The sequence below is a fragment of the Pongo abelii genome, chromosome 4 (assembly GCF_028885655.2).
Source record: "Pongo abelii isolate AG06213 chromosome 4, NHGRI_mPonAbe1-v2.0_pri, whole genome shotgun sequence".
Taxonomy (NCBI): Eukaryota; Metazoa; Chordata; class Mammalia; order Primates; family Hominidae; genus Pongo; species Pongo abelii.
The window spans coordinates 74,691,860-74,712,765 of NC_071989.2; the positions used below are offsets into that span (position 1 = coordinate 74,691,860).

Sequence of the window (20,906 nt, forward strand, 5' to 3'; positions counted from 1 at the left end):
AGAGTAATAATGGCACCTCTTTTCATTTCTGATTTTAGTAATTTTTGTTTTTTCTTTTGTTATGGCAAAAAGTTTTATAAATTTTAACTTTTCATTGAATTTCATTTGTTTCACTGAATTTCTCTATTGTTTTTGTTTCAATTTTATTGATTTCTATTCTATTTCTTCTGCTTACTTTGGATTTAATTTGCTCTTCTTTTTCTAATTTCCTAAAGTAGATGTTTATTGATTTTAGATCTTTAACGTTTTCCAATATATGCATTCAATACTATAAATTTCCCTCTAGCCACTGCTTTTGCTGCATCTCACAAAATTTTTTTTTTTTTTTTTGAGACGGAATCTTGCTCTGTCGCCCAAGCTGGAGTGCAGTGGCGCAATCTCAGCTCACTGCAAGCTCCGCCTCCTGGGTTCAGGCCATTCTCCTGCCTCAGCCTCCCAAGTAGCTGAGACTACAGGTGCCTGCCACCACGCCCGGCTAATTTTTTGTATTTTAGTAGAGACGGGGTTTCACCGTGTTAGCCAGGATGGTCTTGATCTCCTGACCTCGTGATCCACCCGCCTCGGCCTCCCAACAAGTGCTGGGATTACAGGCATGAACCACCACGCCCGGCCGCATCTCACAAATTTTGATAACTTGTATTTTCATTTATTTAGTTCAAAATATATCTTCTCGAGACTTCTTTGACCTATGTGTTTAGAAGTGTGTTCCTTAATCTACAAGTATTTTGGGATTTTCCAGGTATTTTCATTACTTATTTCTAGTTTAATTCCTTTGTAGTCAAAGACATAGCTTCCATGGTGTCTTTTTTGAAAAGAAAAAGTTAATTACCCCTTTATCACCATATGTTGCCTCTCATTTTCCTTGTCCTGCTTTGTATGAAATTAATATAGCTACTCCAGCTTTCTTTTCATGAGTATAGTTTCATATGTTAGTCTATCTAGGCTACCCTAACAAAACACCATACACTAGGTGACTTAACAGAAATTTTCATTTTCTCAAATTTCTGAGGACGAAGTCTGGGATCAGGGTGTCAGCATAGTCCATTTCTGGGGAAGGCTCTCTCATTTGTAGACAGCTACCTTCTAGTTGTATCTTCACATGGCAAAGAGAGCAAGCTTCCTGTGTCCCTTCTTATAAGGGCACTAACCTTATGTTAGTCAGGGTGCCACCTAACCTTAAGTATCTTCTAAGATCCCTATCTCCAAATACTATCACACAGGGGGTCAGGGCTTCAACATATAAATTTGGGGAACAGGGGAACATGAATATTCAGCCCATAACATATGATGTATCTTTCTCCATCTCTGTATTTAAAGTGGATTTCTTGTTTAGTCATTTTTTAATCCACTGTGACAGTATCTGTGTATTTGTGTATTTAGACAACTCACATTTAAACTGATTGATATAAATTACTATATTTGTTAATGTTTTCTATTAATTGATCTTCTTTTGTTCTTGTCTTCCACTTTTCTGCCTTCTCTAAGTTAATCCAGCATCTTGGACAATTCCATTGTCTCTGCTCTCTTACCAGGATTAAACAGATACGAACAATCCACCATCATGTGAATTGGCTCTCTGATTATTGCAAAACAAGATTCATTAAAATGGATGATCTTCTGGACACAGTCAAATGATAGAAGAGAATAATCATAATGTAACATGAAAAATAATAGCATGTATCAAATAGTGGTTACCCCAAGGCAGAGAGGACCTGGATAGGAAATATCAAAGGAAATTTCAGTTTTATCTGTAGTATCTGCATTTATTTTTTGTATAATCAAAAATAAGTTAAAAATTTTACATCTCTACATGCTAAAAAAAAAAAGCAAGATTCCATCAAAACAAAGTTGTAGGATAAACAATAAACTAGGGAAAGTATTAAGAATATTAAAAATAAGCTATTAGCAACTTTTCACTTACTAATTTTTGAGTCAACATGTCATAAAATGCAATAAAGTATTTGATACACTACATTTAGCAACTGGTAGCATATTGACATACCCCATATAAACTTCTAGAAAAATACAGTCTATTGGTAGACATTGCAAGCATAAGGATTACTTTTTTTTTTTTCTTTTGAGACGGAGTTTTGCTCGTCACCCAGGCTGGAGTACAGTGGCGCAATCTTGGCTCACTGCAACCTCTACCTCCCAGGTTCAAGCAATTCCCCTGCCTCAGCCTTCAAGTAGCTGGGATTACAGGTGTGCACCACCACATCCAGCTAATTTTTGGTATTTTTAGTAAAGACGGGGTTTCACCATGTTGGCCTGGCTGGTCTCAAACTCCTGACCTCAAGTGATTCGCCCACCTCGGCCTCCCAAAAGTGCTGGGATTATAGACATGAGCCACCGTGTCTGGCTCGATTACATATTTTTAATGTTTTAATTAGCAAACACCAAAAGTGTTTTGCTAGTATTTCATGGACAACAGTACTACCTGCTCTGAAGAATTCTTGTCAGACCTACACTGCCATTTCTTCCCTCTCCAGTAACTTCAAAGAGTAAAAAGTTGCTCACTTCTTCAATATCCAACTGGAGTATTCTAGGAGGTACTTTATATATTATCTTCCCCTGAAAGAGTTATGTTCCCTAAAATATAATAGTATTTGTATTTTCTACAGAGGGATTTAGTATACTTCAAATATTTGTTTACTTTAGAAAATACGAAGTAATTAAGGTAAGCAAGAAACTTGGATAATATACAATAGAAAGCGCTTTCAAGTAAAAAAATAAACAGAAATTTCTCTTAGAAAACTAATGATACTAAATGGATTTAGGATTCTCTAGTTTAGCTTGTATGTAATACTAAATGAGTCTTGTATCTTAGTTTATCGACCTTTAAAAAACATTTGCTACTTATAAAAATATGCCACATCACCAATAGCTAGAGATTTTCAGAAATAATTTTATTTACAGAAAATTCAGAGGATTAATAAAATGTCATGAATACAATTTTGTTGGTAATAATTAGCAGAATCAAGAGTAGATTAATATATAAGGTAACATGGTATATTAATAATACAAACTAAAATATCAATTTTATGCTAGCTTTATCCATTAGTTTTTCATATTCCAATTTTAAACAAATCTAGAAATAAGACAGTACATATGAAACAAATTTGCTAAATATTTTTAAATTATGCCACCTTCTACATCAGATATTACCTCAATTTTAAAACCATCTGCAAATTAAATGACCTTCCCATTATAATTTCTAAATATAAAGAAGCACCAACTGGAACTCAAAATGCATAAAAGATATTGTTATATATTTTAAGAAAATATTATATTAGCAATATCATAAATCAACAAAGAATCCAAAGAATATTGCATGAGATAAGGTACATTAAATGTTTTATGCCTAGAATATTATCTACTTGCATTCTTATCCATATAGTTTAAAACACCAAAGCACTCACTGAATAAGAAAGGACCATTTAAAAATGAATAATAGATGGCAGCACATGCCATTTTGCAATAAAAGTAAGATGGCCTATGTGCATTAATTTGCAAATAATGTTTTTTATCCAAATAGTCCTATGGTTCCAATATCCTTGAATGATAAGATTTTTTTACTGTGTGAAAAAAGAAAACATCCTTTTACTGATGGAAAGCTTCTAATCTTATTCGGGTTGGATCTTCTGGATGTCTCAAGGCAATTCCATTACGCAGCAGCAGCTCAACATAAGGTGGCCAAAAGGAATCACTAATTTTGACATATGGATCATGTGGAACATCAAATAATCTATTTATAAGAATCTAGGAGAAAATATCATTCAAAATATACTTTACTTGGGAAAAAGTCAATATAGCTATAAGAAAGTTTTTTGTCAAAGAATATTGACCTCTTTTCTTTTTCAACAACTGTTTAATACTTTTAATCTACAAATTTGAATTTCCTTTTTGAAAGGACTACGGGTATTAGCTAATGAAAAAAGCTTTAAAGTGAATTTTTGCATCTTTAATTTAGAAAAACATTTCCTAAAAATTGGTTAGAAATAATTTACAATCCTCCCACTTCTTTTGAGATTAATATCTTCTTTAGGATAAAGACAAAAATCTTAAAAAATTAATATTTCACAAAAAACACAAAAAGTTAAAAAGAAAGTGAGCAATTGTGTCTTAATATTTGAAGGAAAAATAACTGGTCCTGTCCCCTACAAAACACCTATTCTTCTGATAAATCTTTGCAAGAGTCAATTTTGTCATCATCACTTCCTTCAGCTTCATCCTGAGTATCCCTGATCTTCATTAAGGATATTGTGGAATTACAACCACAAATTGAGTTTTGAGTATTTATATTAAATTATATAGGCTAGCATTTTCCAAACTGCATTCCATAGAATTAGTCTCCCTAAAGATGTTCTTAGTTCCTGAAAAACAAGGTTCTGTGATCAAACAAGCTTGGGAAAGCTGGCTAATGTGAATTGAGAATCAGCTATTCTTTCCCAAATCCACTGCTATTATAAAAGTTTTTTCAAGAAACAAATATTTACAATTGTTTGAATACTAATGTTATGAAATACAGTGAAAAACGCTAAATGTAGATCAATTGTTATTTTGCCTCCTCAGCTACCTTCCAGTGCCTTCACAAATTACAAAACTAAAACTCAGAAGAGTTAAGAGATTCCTCAGGGGCACATAATCAGGGGTGGATCTTGGATTAGACTCCATATCTCTGAATTGTCAGGCCAAATTTTTAACTGAAAGATGCTGTTTTAAGGAACATGGAAAAGAGAATGCATAATTTATACAATTCAAAGTGCCATAGAAATAAATCAAATTAATCCATCAAGCTCTAATCTCAATTAAATTTTATAATAATACCTTAGTTCTTGAAATAACATTTTCAACTATCATTAATTATTTCAAGTCCCACGTTCTGCAGGAAAAAAGCTTTGGCCTCATTTCTTTTGAATATCATAATATAGAATTAAATATTATTTGTATTTTAGAGCAATGGCTTATTTTAGTACAAACAGCTTATTTTAGTACAAATCTTTCCTATTTTGCATTTCTAATTTTAATCATATTGTTTTATTTTTAACCTAACTGCAGTTTTAATATTAGTTCCTTTATCACTGACAATATGAGCCTTGGAGACAAACTTAGGATTCTAATGCTAAGTTTTATATGCTGATATAGTTTAGGTGTGTCCCCTACCAAATCTCATTTTGAAATGTAATCCCCAATGTTGGAGGTGGAGTCTGGTGGGAGGTGACTGGATCATCAGGGTGAATTTCTCATGAATGCTTTAGCAAATCCCCTTGGTGCTGTCCTCATGATAGTGAGTTCTCGCAAGATCTGGCTGCTTAAAAGTGTGTGTGGTACCTTTCCCTCTCCCTCTTGCTCCCACTCTGGCCATGTAAAGTGTCTGCGCCTGCTTCACCTTCTGCTATGAGTAAAAGCTCCCTTAGGCCTCCTTAGAAGCTGAGCAGATGCTAGTGTCATGTTTATACAGCCTGCAAACCATGAACCAATTAAATTCCTTTTCCTTATAAATTATACAGTCTTAGGTATTTCTTTACAGCAACACAACAATGGCCTAACACAGATGGTACATACTATGTACACTATTAAAAAATTATACATGTAATACCTTTCAGTATTTCCATGACTGACAATTTTTATTAAAAAAAAAGGTTAAGTCATCCATGAGAAACTATAGTCATCTTAGTTTCAGCATAGAGTAGCTAGAAATACGTTAAAATATTCTAATTACGAATCTAATAAATATTTGTATTTTGCTTTTCAAAGCAATAATATTCTGTATTAAATCCTGAGGAACCAAAACTTGTCAGCTGGGCAAAAAGAGACTTTAACACCTAGTTCATTAAGTTAAATGAAACGCGTTTTCTGAAATCACTCTTTCTTCAAAATTTACCAATGATTTTAAAAGGGGGTACATTAATTGGTAAATACCCTGTTCTTCATACACTATTTCATTTTCCTTTCTGCCCAATTTATCATAAATTGTCATATCAAGATCTTCCAAAGTATTTAATATAATTGATAACATGGTTGAGGTTCAAAAACATTTTTGAAAAGGTCGAAGATATTTATAAAACAAGGTATATGTCAAATCAGAGAAAGTTGGAAAACTCAGTACTTACATTACAAGAAAAGAGACTGATGTTATTTTTTAAAAATTGTACAATTTCTACAACTTTGTGGAAAGAATCTTTAAGTTCATTACGTATTTTATATAGAGTACAGAGCTACAAATTAAAGAGTCAATGTAACAGCATAGAGTTTTACTATGTAAATACTAGATAACATCATTAAAAAAATTTTTTCACCCTGTCAGCTCATACCTAGATAAAAATTTTACCTGTAATAAATCTTGAGAACATGATTAAGAGATAGACCTTAAATTCACATTATTTAAAAAATAACAATATTCCTCTCAGTACTGTACAGGGAACAGAAACTAATTTTATACCAAAGATATATTATTACAAATATATTTAATAAAGATTGATGAATACTTTAAGAATTAAAGCAGTATTTTTTGTTTTTCAAGTCTGAGTATAATTGTTCACAAATGACTAAGAGACAGCTTCAAGACAAAACAAACTACACAAAACACTTACCTCGAACATTTCATGCAGTGTTATCAGGTTTACAGATGATTCTTGAATGTTTTTCTTCAAGAGAAATGTGAATAACAAACAATTACCACTTCACTTCTGCCAATGGTGAAATATTGGACTGTTTTTACAAGACTTTTATTTTATTTTTGAGACAGAGTTTCATTCTTGGCGCCCAGGCTGGAGTGCAATGGCGCAATCTCGGTTCGCTGCAACCTTCGCCTCCCGGGTTCAAGCGATTCTCTTGCCTCAGCCTCCCGAGTAGCTGGGATTACAGGCTCCCACGACCATGCCTGGCTAATTTTTGTATTTTTAGTAGATACGAGGTTTCACCATGTTGGCCAGGCTGGTCTCGAGCTCCTGACCTCAGGTGATCTGCCCACATCAGCCTCCCAAAGTGCTTTGATTACAGGAGTGAGCCACCGCGTTCAGCCAAGACTTTTAAAATTAATATTTCTTAGTTGTAATGGTACAAAGTAACTAAAATCAAATATTCATAATTAAGTGACAAAAAATTCTGAAAGTAAACATTGTATTTAAGTCAGATTCATAAAAATGCAGTTGAAATATCTTCTAAGACAGTAAAAACTCTTATAGTAACTGGACAATACAATTAAAACTATCCATAAACATATAATAGATATACACATTATATATAATCATATAAAAAATTTAGTATTTAAATCCCTCAATAAAAACTCCCCAAATGACATTCCAGAGTACATTTATGCAGTTTCAGTATAGGAAACTTGCTCTTATGAGAGACTTAATCATCTTTCTATAGCTCTTGACAGTTTGTCATGTTAGCTCAACTCATTAGTTGTTTCTTCCTTGGAATGACGAGAATAAATCTCATTCCAATTCTACCCAAGAGTTCCTCAAATATTTGAAGACTGCTATTATAAGGCCCAAATCTTCTCTTTTTCAAAATACTAATCACCATTTGTTTCTTCAATTATTTTTCTTTTTCTTTTTTTCGGAGACAGGGTCTCACTCTGTCACCCAGGCTGGAGTGCAGTGGTGCCATCATAGCTCATTGCAGCCTCAACTTCCTGGGCTCAAGCTATCTTCCCACCTCAGCCTCCCGAGTAGCTGGGACTACAGGCATGTGCCACAGTAATGTTTTTGTTTATTTGTTTGTTTTGTAGAGGCAGGGTCTTGCTACGTTGTCCAAGCTGGTCTCAAATTTTTGGCTTCAAGTGATCCTCCCACCTCAGTCTCCTAAAGTGCGGGATTACAGGTGTGAGCCACCACACCCCACCTCAATTACTTTTCATATGACATAAATTTGAGCCTTCTCAATACCATGATTATTCTCTGAATGTGCTCTAATTTGTCTTTTGTTTTCCCTCATCCAGTCTGCCACAATGATCTAGGTGTGATTTGACTACCAAAGACAAAAAAAGAACACCCACTTTCATAATTACAGAGACTAGAATTCTATTCATTAAATTTAAGATGGTATTAGCTTTTAGACATCTATTTTTTCCTTGTGGACTTCTGAGAATACTATCATCTAAAATGCCAAAGTATTTTTCACATATCTAGCTAAAAATGTCTTCCTTATTCTGTAATGTAATGTTTCTGTATGTATGTAAATACATAGATATTCTATGTATTTCTACTTAAACATCAACCTATTTTATTTGCCTTAGTTCCTAACTAGCTAAGAAATAAAGTCTTCAATCTGTCATCCAACATATTTACTATCTAGCCCTCTTACTTTCACATCATTTGTAAACTTTGATAGCCACATATTCTATCTCTTTAAGTTATTGTTAAAAATGTTCAACAGGACAGACTCTAAAGGAAACCGCTAGAAAGTTCCAAGATAATACTAATCCTAATCAGAAGGTTTTGAATTCAGACATTCAATTAATTATAAAGTTGCCTACTACAGTGACAACTATTATTTTCCTGATACCAGTCAGAGATTACCATGGAATTCTTATAAAGCCTTGCAGAAATACAAATATATTAAAGAAATAGTACATAACACTAACAAAAATATATACGATTCCTAAATAAAGACAGCTGAGCAGGCTCTGAAAATCTAATACCTTAGTAAAGGAAAAAGAGTGGTATAAATGAGCATATGATTAGTGGTGAAGACAGCACAATTATAGTATTGATTAATAAATGAGAAGCAAGATACAGGTTAAATTATAAAGACTTGAGACAATCAAATGAAATGCAGAAGAAAAATATAAAAGAAAATTTCTATGAAATGAAATGTGAATTAAAACTGCCCAGAAAAATAACATCTTTTTCAAAGGAAAACTGATATTGAATAACCAACATTGTGAAATATTCTGATGTTATTGGTTCAAATATAAAGAACTCTCCAGATATAGTCAGAAGCAACAAGTCATCCATAGGCTGGCCTCAGAATTCTCTATATCACATTCCATCTTAAAAGACAGGGAGCAATACCTAACAGAACTTGAGATTAAAAAAAAAAAAGTGCTTAAAATATCCTTTTAGTATAAAGACAAACAAAGTATTTACACCATCCAAGAATCCAAAGACTAACCACCCAGGAATTCTTGAACAAATTACTTGTCAAAGAAACCCATCAAACTAAGCGAAGGATTAAACTTAAGAACTCTTGGAGGCTTGGCCCGGGCACGGTGGCTCATGCCTGTAATCCCAGCACTTTGGGAGGCCGAGGCGGGCGGATCACCAGCTCAGGAGATTGAGAGTATCCTGGCTTACACGGTGAAACCCCGTCTCTACTAAAAGCATACCAAAAAAAAAAAAATTAGCCAGGCGTGGTTGCGGGTGCCTGTACTCCCAGCTACTCGGGAGGCTGAGGCAGGAGAATGGTGTGAACCCGGGAGGCGGAGCTTACAGTGAGCCGAGATCGCGCCACTGCACTCCAGCGTGGGCGACAAAGCAAGACTCCATCTCAAAAAAAAAAACAAACAAAAAACTCTGGGAGGCTAAGTCGGGCGGATCATAAGGTCAGGAGATCGAGACCATCCTGGCTAACACAGTGAAACCCCGTCTCTACTAAAAATACCAAAAAAAACCAAAACAAACCAAATTAACTGGGCATGGTGGAATGCACCTGTAGTCCCAAGCTACTCAGGAGGCTGAGGCAGGAGAATCGCTTGAACCTGGGAGGCAGAGGTTGCAGCGAGACGAGATCATGCCACTGCACTCCAGCCTGGGCAACAGAGGGAGACTCCATCTCAAAAAAAAAAAAAAAAAAAAAAAAGATAATGAGCATTGACTCCAATACAATGTAGAATGAAGGCTAAATATAAATGGTGTTTTCTGAATAAAATATAAATAAAATATAAGTTCTGAATAAAATATAACCTGCCAAAGTAAAAATAACACAAAATAGAAATAAGGGTATAGGAAAAAGAATAATTTTCTTATCTTTTACAGCAGAGTCAATAACTGCCTAGAATTGAGATATGAAGTTAAACTGTAATTAAATTTTCCATGTTTTTCATGATTCACTTGTTTCCTTTATATTGAAAGGCTCTCTCCAGAACTAAAATGATTTGATGCAAAGAAATATTTATCTGAGTTCAACTGTTCAACTTCACTCATTCTTTTTCTTCTCTCAAAATTAAGTAAAATTAGGCCAGGCACAGTGGGGCACACCTGTAATCCCAGCACTTTGGGAGGCTGAGGTGGGTGGATCACCTGAGGTCAGGAGACCAAGACCAGCCTGGCCAGCATGGTAAAATTCCATCTCTACTGAAAAACAAAGATAGAAAAATTGGCCAGCATAGCAGTGCACACCTGTAATCCCATCTACTCAGGAGGCTGAGGCAGGAGAATCACTTGAACCCAGGAGGTGGAGGTTGCAGTGAGCTGAAATCTCAGCTACTGTACTCCAGCCTGGGTGACAGAACAAGACTCCATCTCAAAAAAAAAAAAAAAAAGTAAAATTACATTTATTTTATTATTAGCATTTACAAAATTACATTGATCCAGCCATCCATCAATCCATCTGTTTATGGTTCTATATGTATATGTGCTTAGCAAGATATCTCAAATGACAATCACCTAATATTAATTGTGATGTTCACCTAATGGTAATGATCTGATGGAGGGAGTTTTGCTGTTTTTAGCTTTCTTCTTTGTATACATCTTTGAGTTATAAAGTCCAGTGTTGTGGACTGAACGATGTCTCCCCAAAATTCATATGTGGAAGTCCTAATGTGACTATGTTTTTAAAAATAAAGTCTTAAATAAGGTAATTAAGGATAAACGAGGTCGTAAGAATGGGGCCCCAATCCAATATGAATGGTTTCCTCATAAAAAGAGGAAGAGACACTTGAGAATTCTTTCTTTCCTTGGGTACACAAAGAGCCCAATGTGAGAACACAGTGAGCAAGTGGTCACCTACAAGCCAGGAAGAGAGACCAGAAACCAACCCCGACAGTACCTTCCTTTCATCTTGAACTTCTAGCCTCTACACTGTGAAACTTTTGTTTAAACCACCCAGTCTGTGGTATTTTGTTATCACAGCCCAAGTAGACTAATAAACACCGTATTGTTGGGGGGAGAGAGAGAAACATACAGAGAAAGAAACAGAGAGACAAGAATCACTTTGTAACATGTATCAATAGTCCTTATACATCATAAAAAAAGAAGTGAGGTTATAAAATCTGACTTAATAACCTGATAATGGCTCATGGTAATCAAGCTTCCTTTTCAGGATGCCTCAAACCTCTGGTTCTATTAGTGGAGCAACAGCAACAAAAAGTGTTGAAAAAAATGGAGGAGACTGGGACCAGAAAATAAATCAGTGAGTTGTTGCAAGATTAAGGTCATAAAGAGGCAAGGAATCATGACTTTAATGAAATGGCCAACAGGAGGCTGTCATACTTTTACAAATAAATAAGAGGCAAAAAACAATAATAGAATGGAAGACACAGTCCATAACAAATGTAAAGCCTATAGACAATTATAAATAAGGGAAGAATAAAAAGAACACAGATAGTAAAAACAAAAACAAACAGAACTTTTTCTCCTTTTCCTAGTATATTCACATCCATTCAATAAATATGAACTGAGAAGGTTCTATATAAAAGATATGCAAGATAGAAGAGATACAAAGATGAATTAAACACACCGAGTAGCTCACAGGGCATGGGGATAAAGGGAGAGATAGACATAAATAACATTAACAAAATCATTTGAAAAGTGTTACTAAAAGGACACCTAGAGCCAGATTCAGTAGCTCACATCTGTAGTCCCAGCTGTGTGGAGGCTGAGGCGGGTGGATAGCTTCAACCCAGGAGTTCAAGTCTACCCTGGGCAACATAGCAAGACCTCGTCTCTAAAAAACTCAATCAATAGGTCAGGTGTGGTGGTTCACGCCTGTAATCCCAGCACTTTGGGAGGCTGAGGCGGGCGAATCAATTGAGGTCAGGAGTTCGAGACCAGCCTGGCCAACATGGTGAAACCCTGTCTACTAAAAATACAAAAAAATTAGCTGGGTGTGGTGGCACACGTTTGTGGTCCCATCCACTCGGGAGGCTGGGACAGGAGAATCTATCACTTGAACCTGGGAGGCAGAGGTTGCAGTGAGCAGAGATCATACCACTGCACTCCAGCCTGGGTGACAGAGCAAAACTTGGTCCCCAAAAATAAAAATAAATCAATAAAAGAACACCTAAATTTCATAATACATTTCACTCAAAAGATGTTTAAACTATCTTAAGTAGGAATCTGCTACCCTCACCAGATCGAAAGGGTTTTAACCTAGGCAGAAAAAATAGAATGTATAAGGCACAAAAAAGTGAGAGGTCAATTGGTGACATAGCTGAATGGATTCATGTAAGAGATGGATGAATGCTTGGAGATGAGGCTGAGGAGATAGAAGTCCATAGTATAAATTCTAATGAAGAGATTTCTAAGGAGTTTACAGACTTCATTCCCTAGGGAGACATGAAAGATTTTATGCTGAAAATGATTAAACCAAATATATTATTCAATGATTACTCCAATTTCAAAAGTCTTATTAACACCATATATATATATAAGAACTGTTCACAATCTTCTGCCACTCAATAAAATATTTATTTGCTTTTTCAGAAAAGGTTTATTTCATTATAGCTATTAAAATAGTCAATAACTTACATTAATCTGTAACAAATTTTAAACATCATTCTTTTGATTTAAAAAGTTGTACATACTCATCACAGAAAATTGAAAAAATTGTGAAAAGCAAAAAAACCACCTACAATCCTAGCTGTCAGACATAAGTACTATCAATTTTTAAACATAAGTTAGATTCAAACAATTTAATCATCAGTGTTTTATTCATTCAACAATAAGTTGTATTTCATTAACTTCTTTGAAGGTGTTCAATACATTATATGAAAAGCTGACCTACTCCCATCACAAGGATATAATATAAGAAATATACTCTGGCTGGGTGCAGTGGCTCACACCTGTAATCCTAGCATCTAATAATCCCACTTGGGAGGCCGAGGTGGGCAGATTGCCTGAGCTCAGGAGTTCAAGACCAGCCTGGGCAACTTGGTGACATCCCCTCTCTACTACAAATACAAAAAATTAGCTGGGCATGGTGGCACACACCTGTAGTCCCAGCTACTCTGAAGGCTAAGGCATAAGAATCACTTGAACCCAGGAGGCAGAGATTGCAGTGAGCTGAGATCACGCCATTGAACTACAGCCTGGATGACAGAGAGAGACTCTGTCCCCCCGCCCACCCGCCCCAAAAAATATACATATACTTAATTCCATTTTATTGAATAATTAGGTTGCTTCTAGTTTTTCAATAAGTATAATGTGATAATGGCATATTTCCATACATGTGCATATCTTTGAACTAAATAAGAAAATATGCTTCTAAACCCACCTAAAATAATTTCAAATATGATAATTTACATAAATGTCTTCTCTAAAACTTACCTTTTTCTTTTTAACACTTCTATCAGGCAGAGGAAAATGGTCTTCTAGAAACTCGCCCAAGGTACTCAAGAGTTTCTCCTTATATTCTTTTACATTGAGCATTTTAGTTTTCAGCTCATTAAAGATTCTAATAGATTTAAAAAATTAAGAGAAACATTTAACTGATAAAACACATATGCACATGTAACTAGTTATTCATGAAGTTGATCAAAAACTTTGTTAAAACTTCATTTGCTCAAACCAAATAACTACCTTTTTGAAAATAATATTGTCTATATAACAAGTAGAGAAACCAAAGGTACAGTCAAGTCAAGTCACTCATAAAAGATCATATAATAGCTAATAGTTAACAAAAGTTAGGGCAAGACTCCTGATTCCTGGTAACATTTAACTTCATCTATGTTTCACGTAACACAAAAAATAAAATACTTTTCCTATTTTAAAAACCTAGAACATAAAATTAATACCTTGATTCAGAAAATGTTTCAACCTTATTTTTCAATTCACTGTGTAGTACATTAAGAGATTCCATTATCTGTTGCTGTTCATCCAACCACCGTTGTTCCCTTTCGACATGGAAAAACAAAACAAGCAATATCTAAATAAAACTTTAAATGTCACTTAATATATATGAATGATTAATAGTAATTATAACATAAACAAACCTTTCTAAGTCTTCCTTTAACTTTTCATTCTTTGACTCCATAGTGGACAGTACCATTTCAAGATCTTGTCTCAGCTTTTGGAACTAGAATAAAATAATTCAAATTAATTGCTTGGTCTTTAATCCCAGTTTTATTCCTGAACGAAAGTCAAATTTACATAGTGGTCCAGGATACTTCCATTCGGACATCAGTAGTAAAAAAGCCTAGCAGAAAGCATTTGAAAAGGTAAATATACAGTAGATGCTAAATTTGTGGTAATATTCTATGGTTAAATTCAAAAATATAAGAGGTTTTGAGCAGTAAATTTTAATATCATATTGAAAGGCAAAATAATGGTGTGTTTTCAGTAATCAGAGAGTAGGCACTTTTTTGTTTTGAAACAGTCTCACTCTGTCACCCAGGCTGGAGGGCAGTGGTGCCATCTCAGCTCACTGCAAGCTCCGCCTCCCGGGTTCACGCCATTCTCCTGCCCCAGCCTCCTGAGTAGCTGGGACTACAGGTGCCTGCCACCATGCCAGGCTAGCTTTTTGTGTTTTTAGTAGAGATGGGGTTTCACCATGTTAGCCAGGATGGTCTCGATCTCCTGACCTTGTGATCCACCCGCCTTGGCCTCCCAAAGTGCTGGGATTACAGGTGTGAGCCACTGTGCCCGGCCCAGGTACCTTTTCTTTTATTTTTATTTTTTGAGACGGAGTCTTGCTTTGTCACCCAGGCTGGAGTGCAGTGGCGTGAACTCGGCTCACTGCAACTTCTGCCTCCTGGGTTCAAGTGAGTCTCCTGCCTCAGCCTCCCGAGTAGCTGGGAATACAGGCACGTGCCACCACGCCCAGCTAATTTTTGTATTTTTAGTAAAGACGGGGTTTCACCATATTGGCCAGGCTGGTCTAGACCTTCTGACTTCATGATCCATCCGCCTCAGTCTCCCAAAGTGCTGGGATTACAGGTGTGAGCCACCACACTCGGCCCCAGGTACCTTTTCTAAGGAGACTGTACAAAACAGAAACAAACGACTCACTCATTCAATATTTATTCAATCAAATTTGTTGATCAATCATTGACTATTAGGCACTGTTGAAGGAGGGAGAGATGTAAAGCTGAACAGAACAAAGAGGGAAATCCAGACGTTTACTCCAGCAATGGTCAAGTGTCATAAAGAAAAAAAAAATCAAAATAAAAGTAAAGGTATGAAGAGCAAGAAATGGATGTTTTAGGTAGTATGATATGGAAAGACTTCTCTGATCAGGTAACATTTAAATAACAGAGAAAGAAGACAAAGGAAAACATCATGTTATTCTCTAGCAAAAGAATGTTTCAGGGAAAGGGAATAGTAAGTACAATGGCCAAGGGGCAGAAGTATGCTTGAGGGATTTTAGGAACAACAAAGACTAAAGAGAACTACAATAAGCACTAGTGTTCCATTCTCCTGATCACAAGGGTTTCCATTAGCTTTTTCTAAACATAAATCAGTGATAAGTTAAACATGTATATTACAAACCCTAAAGTAACTATGAAAACAAAGAAAATAAATAACTAATAACTCAATAGTGATAATTAGAGACCAGCCTGGGCAACATGGCGAAACCGTGTCTCTATAAATAAATACAAAAATTAGCCAGGCATGGTGCCACATGCCTGTAGTCCCAGCTACTTGGAAGGCTGAGGCAGGAGGATCACTTGAGGCCAGGAGGTGGATGCCGCAGTGAGCTGAGATCATACCACTGCACGCCAGCCTGGGTAACAAGGCAAGACCCTGCCTCAACAACAACAACGACAACAACAACAACAACACACACAATCCAAGAAGGTGGGAAAAGAAGAAAACAGGAACAGAAAAACAGTAGGATGAAAAGAAAGATAAATCAAGGCCAAGCCTGGTGACTCATTCCTGTAATTCTACCACTTTAGGAGGCTAAGGTGAAAGGGTTGTTTGAGGCCAGGAGTTCAAGGCTGCAGTGAGCTATGATATCAACACTGCACCCAGCCTGGGCAATGGAGCGAGATCCTCTGCTCCCAACCCTCCCTCCCCCCGAAAAATATAAATCAATAACATAGCTTTCAATGCAATCATATTGATTATATTAAATATGGCCTAAGAATGGCATTAAATTGAAAAATAATAGAAAGGTATCTAGAAATCTTTGCAACTATTTGGATACCAAAAACATACATCTAAATAATCCATGGGTCAAAGAAGCAACCAATATGAAAATAGGAAATTATTATAACTGAATAGAAATAAAAACATTAACATCAAAATTTGTCTTTTTTTTTTTATCCCCCAAACAATTGACATGCAACATCAAGATTTCTGGGATGAAGCAAAAGCAGTAATCAGATGAGAATTTAGAGCACTAAAAATCTATTTTTTTTTTTTTGAGACGGAATCTAGCTCTGTTGTCAGGCTGGAGTGCAGTGGCACTATCTCGGCTCACTATAGCCTCCGCCTCCCGGGTTCAAGTGATTCTCCTGCTTCAGCCTCCCGAGTAGCTGGGACTACAGGTGCATGCCACCATGCCCAGCTAATTTTTGTATTTTTAGTAGAGATGGGGTTTCACCATGTTGGCCAGGATGGTCTCGATCTCCTGACCTCATGATCTGCCCACCTCAGCATCCCAAAGTGCTGGTATTACAGGCGTGAGCCACTGCGCCTGGCCTAAAAGCCTATTTTAAAAGAAAGCTCTCAAATTAATAACCTCAGCTTCTATCATAAGAAATATGAAAAAGAGCAAATAAAACCCACAGTTAAGTTGAGGAAATAATAACAACAAAGAAGTTAAATCAGTACAAAATAAAAAAATAAAAATAAGGAAAGAGTAATGAAAATTGGTTTTTTGAGACGGTGAATAAAATTAGATTAATTATGGGGTGGGGAGAAGGACATAAATCACCAATATCAGGAATGAGAGAGGTGACATCACTACAAACATTAAAATGATAATGGAGAAATGTTATGGACAATCTTGTCACTAAATTTGACAAATTAGATGAATAAATTCTTTGAGAGACATAAACTACCAAAGCTCATTTAGACAAATATGACTAGCTCCAGAGAAATAGAATTTGTAATTAAAAATTTTCACAGATGAAAATTTTTTTTCATCTCTAAATTTTTATTCAGTTTATGAGAAAATTTTAGGCCCAGATGGTTTCTTCTGTGAATTCAAACAAATACTTCAGGAATAAAAAATTACTATTCTATACAAACTCTTTTGAAGAGGAGAGAATACTTCCTAATTTGTTCTATGAGGCTGGTATTACCCTTATATCAAAGCCTGACAAAGACATCACAAAAAAGAAAACCACAGACTAATATTCCTCATGAACACAGAAGCAAAAATCTCATAAAGTTTCAGCAAATTAAATTCAGCAATAAATAAGAAAGATTAATATAGTATGGCAAAGTGGGGTTTATCACAGGAATATACAGTTAAGCAGACAGATAAAATCAATTTTTGTATTTTTAGTAGAGATGGGGTGGTGGTGGGTCATGCCTGTAATCCCAGAACTTTCGGAGGCTGAGGTGGGCAGATCACCTGAGGTAGGGAGTTTGAGACCAGCCTGACCAACATGGATAAACCCCGTCTCTATTAAAAATACAAAATTAGCCAGGCGTGGTGGAGCATGCCTGTAATTCCAGCTACTTGGGAGGCTGAGGCAGGAGAATTGCTTGAACCCGGGAGGTGGAGATTACAGTGAGCTGAGATCACGCCATTGCACTCCAGCCTGGACAACAAGAGCGAAACTCCATCTCAAAAAGAAAAAAAAAAAAAAACAAAAATCAATTTTAAAAATCAATCAATGTAATTCACCACATCAATAGATTTAAAAAAGGAGAAAACCATTTAATAACCTCAATAAATTCAGGAAGAGTAAGTGACAAAATTCAATATTAATTTGTGATTTTAAAATAAAAGACTTAGGCCAGGGGCGGTGGCTCATGCCCGTAATCTCAGCACTTTGGGAGGCCGAGGACCTGAGATTAAGAGTTCAAGACCAGCCTGGCCAAAATGGTGAAACCCCGTCTCTACTAAAAATACATAAATTAGCCCAAAGCGGTGACAGGTGCCTGTAATCCAAGCTACTCGGGAGGCTGAGGCAGGAGAATTGCTTGAACCCAGGAGGCAGAGATTGCAGTGAACTGAGATCGTGCCATTGCACTCCAGCCTGGGTGACAGAGTAAGACCCTGTATCAAAATAAATAAATAAATAAATAAAATAACATAAAATAAAATAAGATTTCATAAACTGTAACAGAAGAAAATTTCCGCAATCTGATTAAAAGTGTCTATGAAAAACCTACTGCTAACATCACACTTAATGGTGAAAGGGCAAATGCTTTCCGATAACATCAGGAACAAGGCAAAGATGTCCATTCTTACCATTTCTGTTCAATATTTTACTGAAGTACAAGTTCTAGGACAGCAAAATAACCCCCCAAAAAGATATAAAAATCATACAAAAGGGAAAAGATATGTAAAACTGTGTTTGATCTCAGATAATAAGTATGTAGAATAAAAGTTTCTCAAGTTCACTGGATACAAAATCAATATATAAATATTAATTGTATTTGTATTTATTAGTAATAAATAAAAATTGAAATTTAAGGCCGGGTGCGGTGCCTCAAGCCTGTAATCCCAGCACTTTGGGAGGCCAAGGTGGGCAGATCATGAGGTCAGGAGATCAAGACAATCCTGGCTAAAATGGTGAAAACCCATCTCTACTAAAAATACAAAACAAAATTAGCCAGGCGTGGTGGTGGGCACCTGTAGTCCCAGCTACTCGGGAGGCTGAGGCAGGAGAATGGCGTGAACCCGGGAGGTAGAGCTTGCAGTGAGCTGAGATGGCACCACTGCACTCTAGCCTGGGTGACAGAGCGAGATTCTGTCTCAACAAAAAAAAAAAAAGGAAAAAGAAAAAAATTGAAATTTAAAAGAATACCGTTTAATAGTCAAAATTATGAAATAATAAAGGGATAAATTTGACAAAAGATGTGCAAGACCTGTATGCTGAAAACTACAAAACACTGGTGAGACAAAATGTTTAAACACCAAATAAATGGGGACCTAAATAAATACAAAGACGATACAGTGCTAATGGATCTGCATTCAGACTAAGTATGTTAAAGATAGCAATCTTCCACAAATTAACCTATAGATTCAGGGAAATTTCAAAGTTCCAGCTTTTTACGGGGCAGAATGACAAACCAATTCTAAAAGTTACGTGGAAATATGAAACAATTTTGAAAAGAACAACAAAGTTAGAGAATTCATAATACTTGATTTCAAGACTTATTTTAAAGCTTCGGTAAAAAACATAATGTGGTATTGGCTTAAAGACAGAAACACAGAACAAAAAACCAGAAATATCCAAAGCACAGAATAGAGAAAAACAGAGTCCAGAAATAGATACACATATATATGGTCATTAATTTTCAACAAAAGTGTAAAGGAAATTCAAAAAAGAAAAGATAGTTTCTTCAACAAATACCACTGGAACAGTCAGTATCCAAATGAAAACAAATGACCCTATATCACTAACTCATACTATATATACATAAACATTAACTCAAAATGGATCATGAACCTAAATACTGAAACCTAAAACTTAAAAACTTTTAACAGAAAACACAGGAGAAAATCTTTGTGACTCTGAGTTGGGCAAACAGTTCTTAGATTTGAGCTCAGACCTTAATAGAAAACTTGATTAAATGGAGTTAATCAAATTAGGAGCTTAAGTTCTCCAAAACACCACAGAGAAAATCAAAAGAAGTCGGGCACCATGGCTCATGCCTGTAGTTCCAGCACTTTGGGAGGCTGAAGCAGGCAGATCACTTGAGCCCAAGAGTGCAGACAAGCCTGGGCAACATTGCAAATCCCATCTCTACAAAAAAATACAAAACTTAGCCAGACATGGTGGTGCACACCCATAGTCCCAGCTACTCAGGAGGCTGAGGTAGAAGAATCCCTTGAGCCTGAGGTCAAGGTTACAATGAACTGAGATGATGCCACTGCAGTGCAGCCTGAGTGACAGAACAAAACCCTGTCAAGGATAGAAGGGAGGAAGAGAGGGAGGGAGATGAAAAGACAATTGTGCAGGAAAAAGTTAACTCAGCAGACCTAGACTGCAAAAACCTTGGACACTACTAAAGCCTGTCTTCAGAACTGCCCTTGGTCAGTTCCCTGAAAATAAGCTCTGAGCCCTTGGAATACTCTGCTTGATGAGCATTTTTCTATGTCTACAGCCTTGGGTGACATGGCACCAGCTTGATTAGAGAGTTTATGCTAACTATGTGATTTGTGTTAAATGCATTTTTACTCTAGGCGGATGGAGTATACATAGTTAAGGTCAGTTACACAAGCACTGCATGCAAACCTGACTGACTCCCAATAAAAACCCTAAACAAGGCTCAAGTGAGATTCCTTGGCTGCCAACTTGCCACGTCACACATAGTTGCAGGGAGAATCAAGCGCATCCACACAACTCTACTGGGAAAGAACTCCTGTAAGCTTATCCCATGTGCCTTTTCCTTTGTTCATTGTAATGTTCTCTCTCACTTTAATACGCTGCAACCAAGAAAACAGCAGTTCTTCTGAGTCCAGTGAGTCTATCCCACAAATCATTGCACCTGAGGGTAGTCTTAGAGAAATCTCTGGCACAACTAGCATTACAAATGAGATTTCCTATAACTCCTGCTAGCTGAAACATGAGGAAAGCACTGTTTGAGAAAAGGAAGGATTACAGGGTG

The 20,906-nt window shown here is 36.1% G+C and overlaps 1 protein-coding gene across 7 annotated transcripts in view; it reads right to left on the reverse strand.

Moving 5' to 3' along the window:
- Positions 1-2,885: 2,885 nt before the first annotated feature.
- Positions 2,886-20,906, reverse strand: part of CENPK (centromere protein K) — a 45,033-nt gene continuing 27,012 nt past the window's right edge. For 6 of the 7 annotated variants that reach the window (XM_054556418.2, XM_009240752.4, XM_002815603.6 and 3 more), the window contains 5 exons: positions 14,162-14,244; positions 13,964-14,062; positions 13,497-13,623; positions 6,594-6,647; positions 2,886-3,759 (listed from right to left, as the gene is read on the reverse strand). In XM_054556418.2, the coding sequence (XP_054412393.1) occupies positions 3,601-3,759; positions 6,594-6,647; positions 13,497-13,623; positions 13,964-14,062; positions 14,162-14,244 (522 nt within the window). In that variant the 3' untranslated portion in view covers positions 2,886-3,600. Of the gene's footprint in view, positions 4,714-6,593; positions 6,648-13,496; positions 13,624-13,963; positions 14,063-14,161; positions 14,245-20,906 lie in introns of all 7 variants that reach the window. The other variant, XM_054556417.2, reaches the window with a different exon arrangement.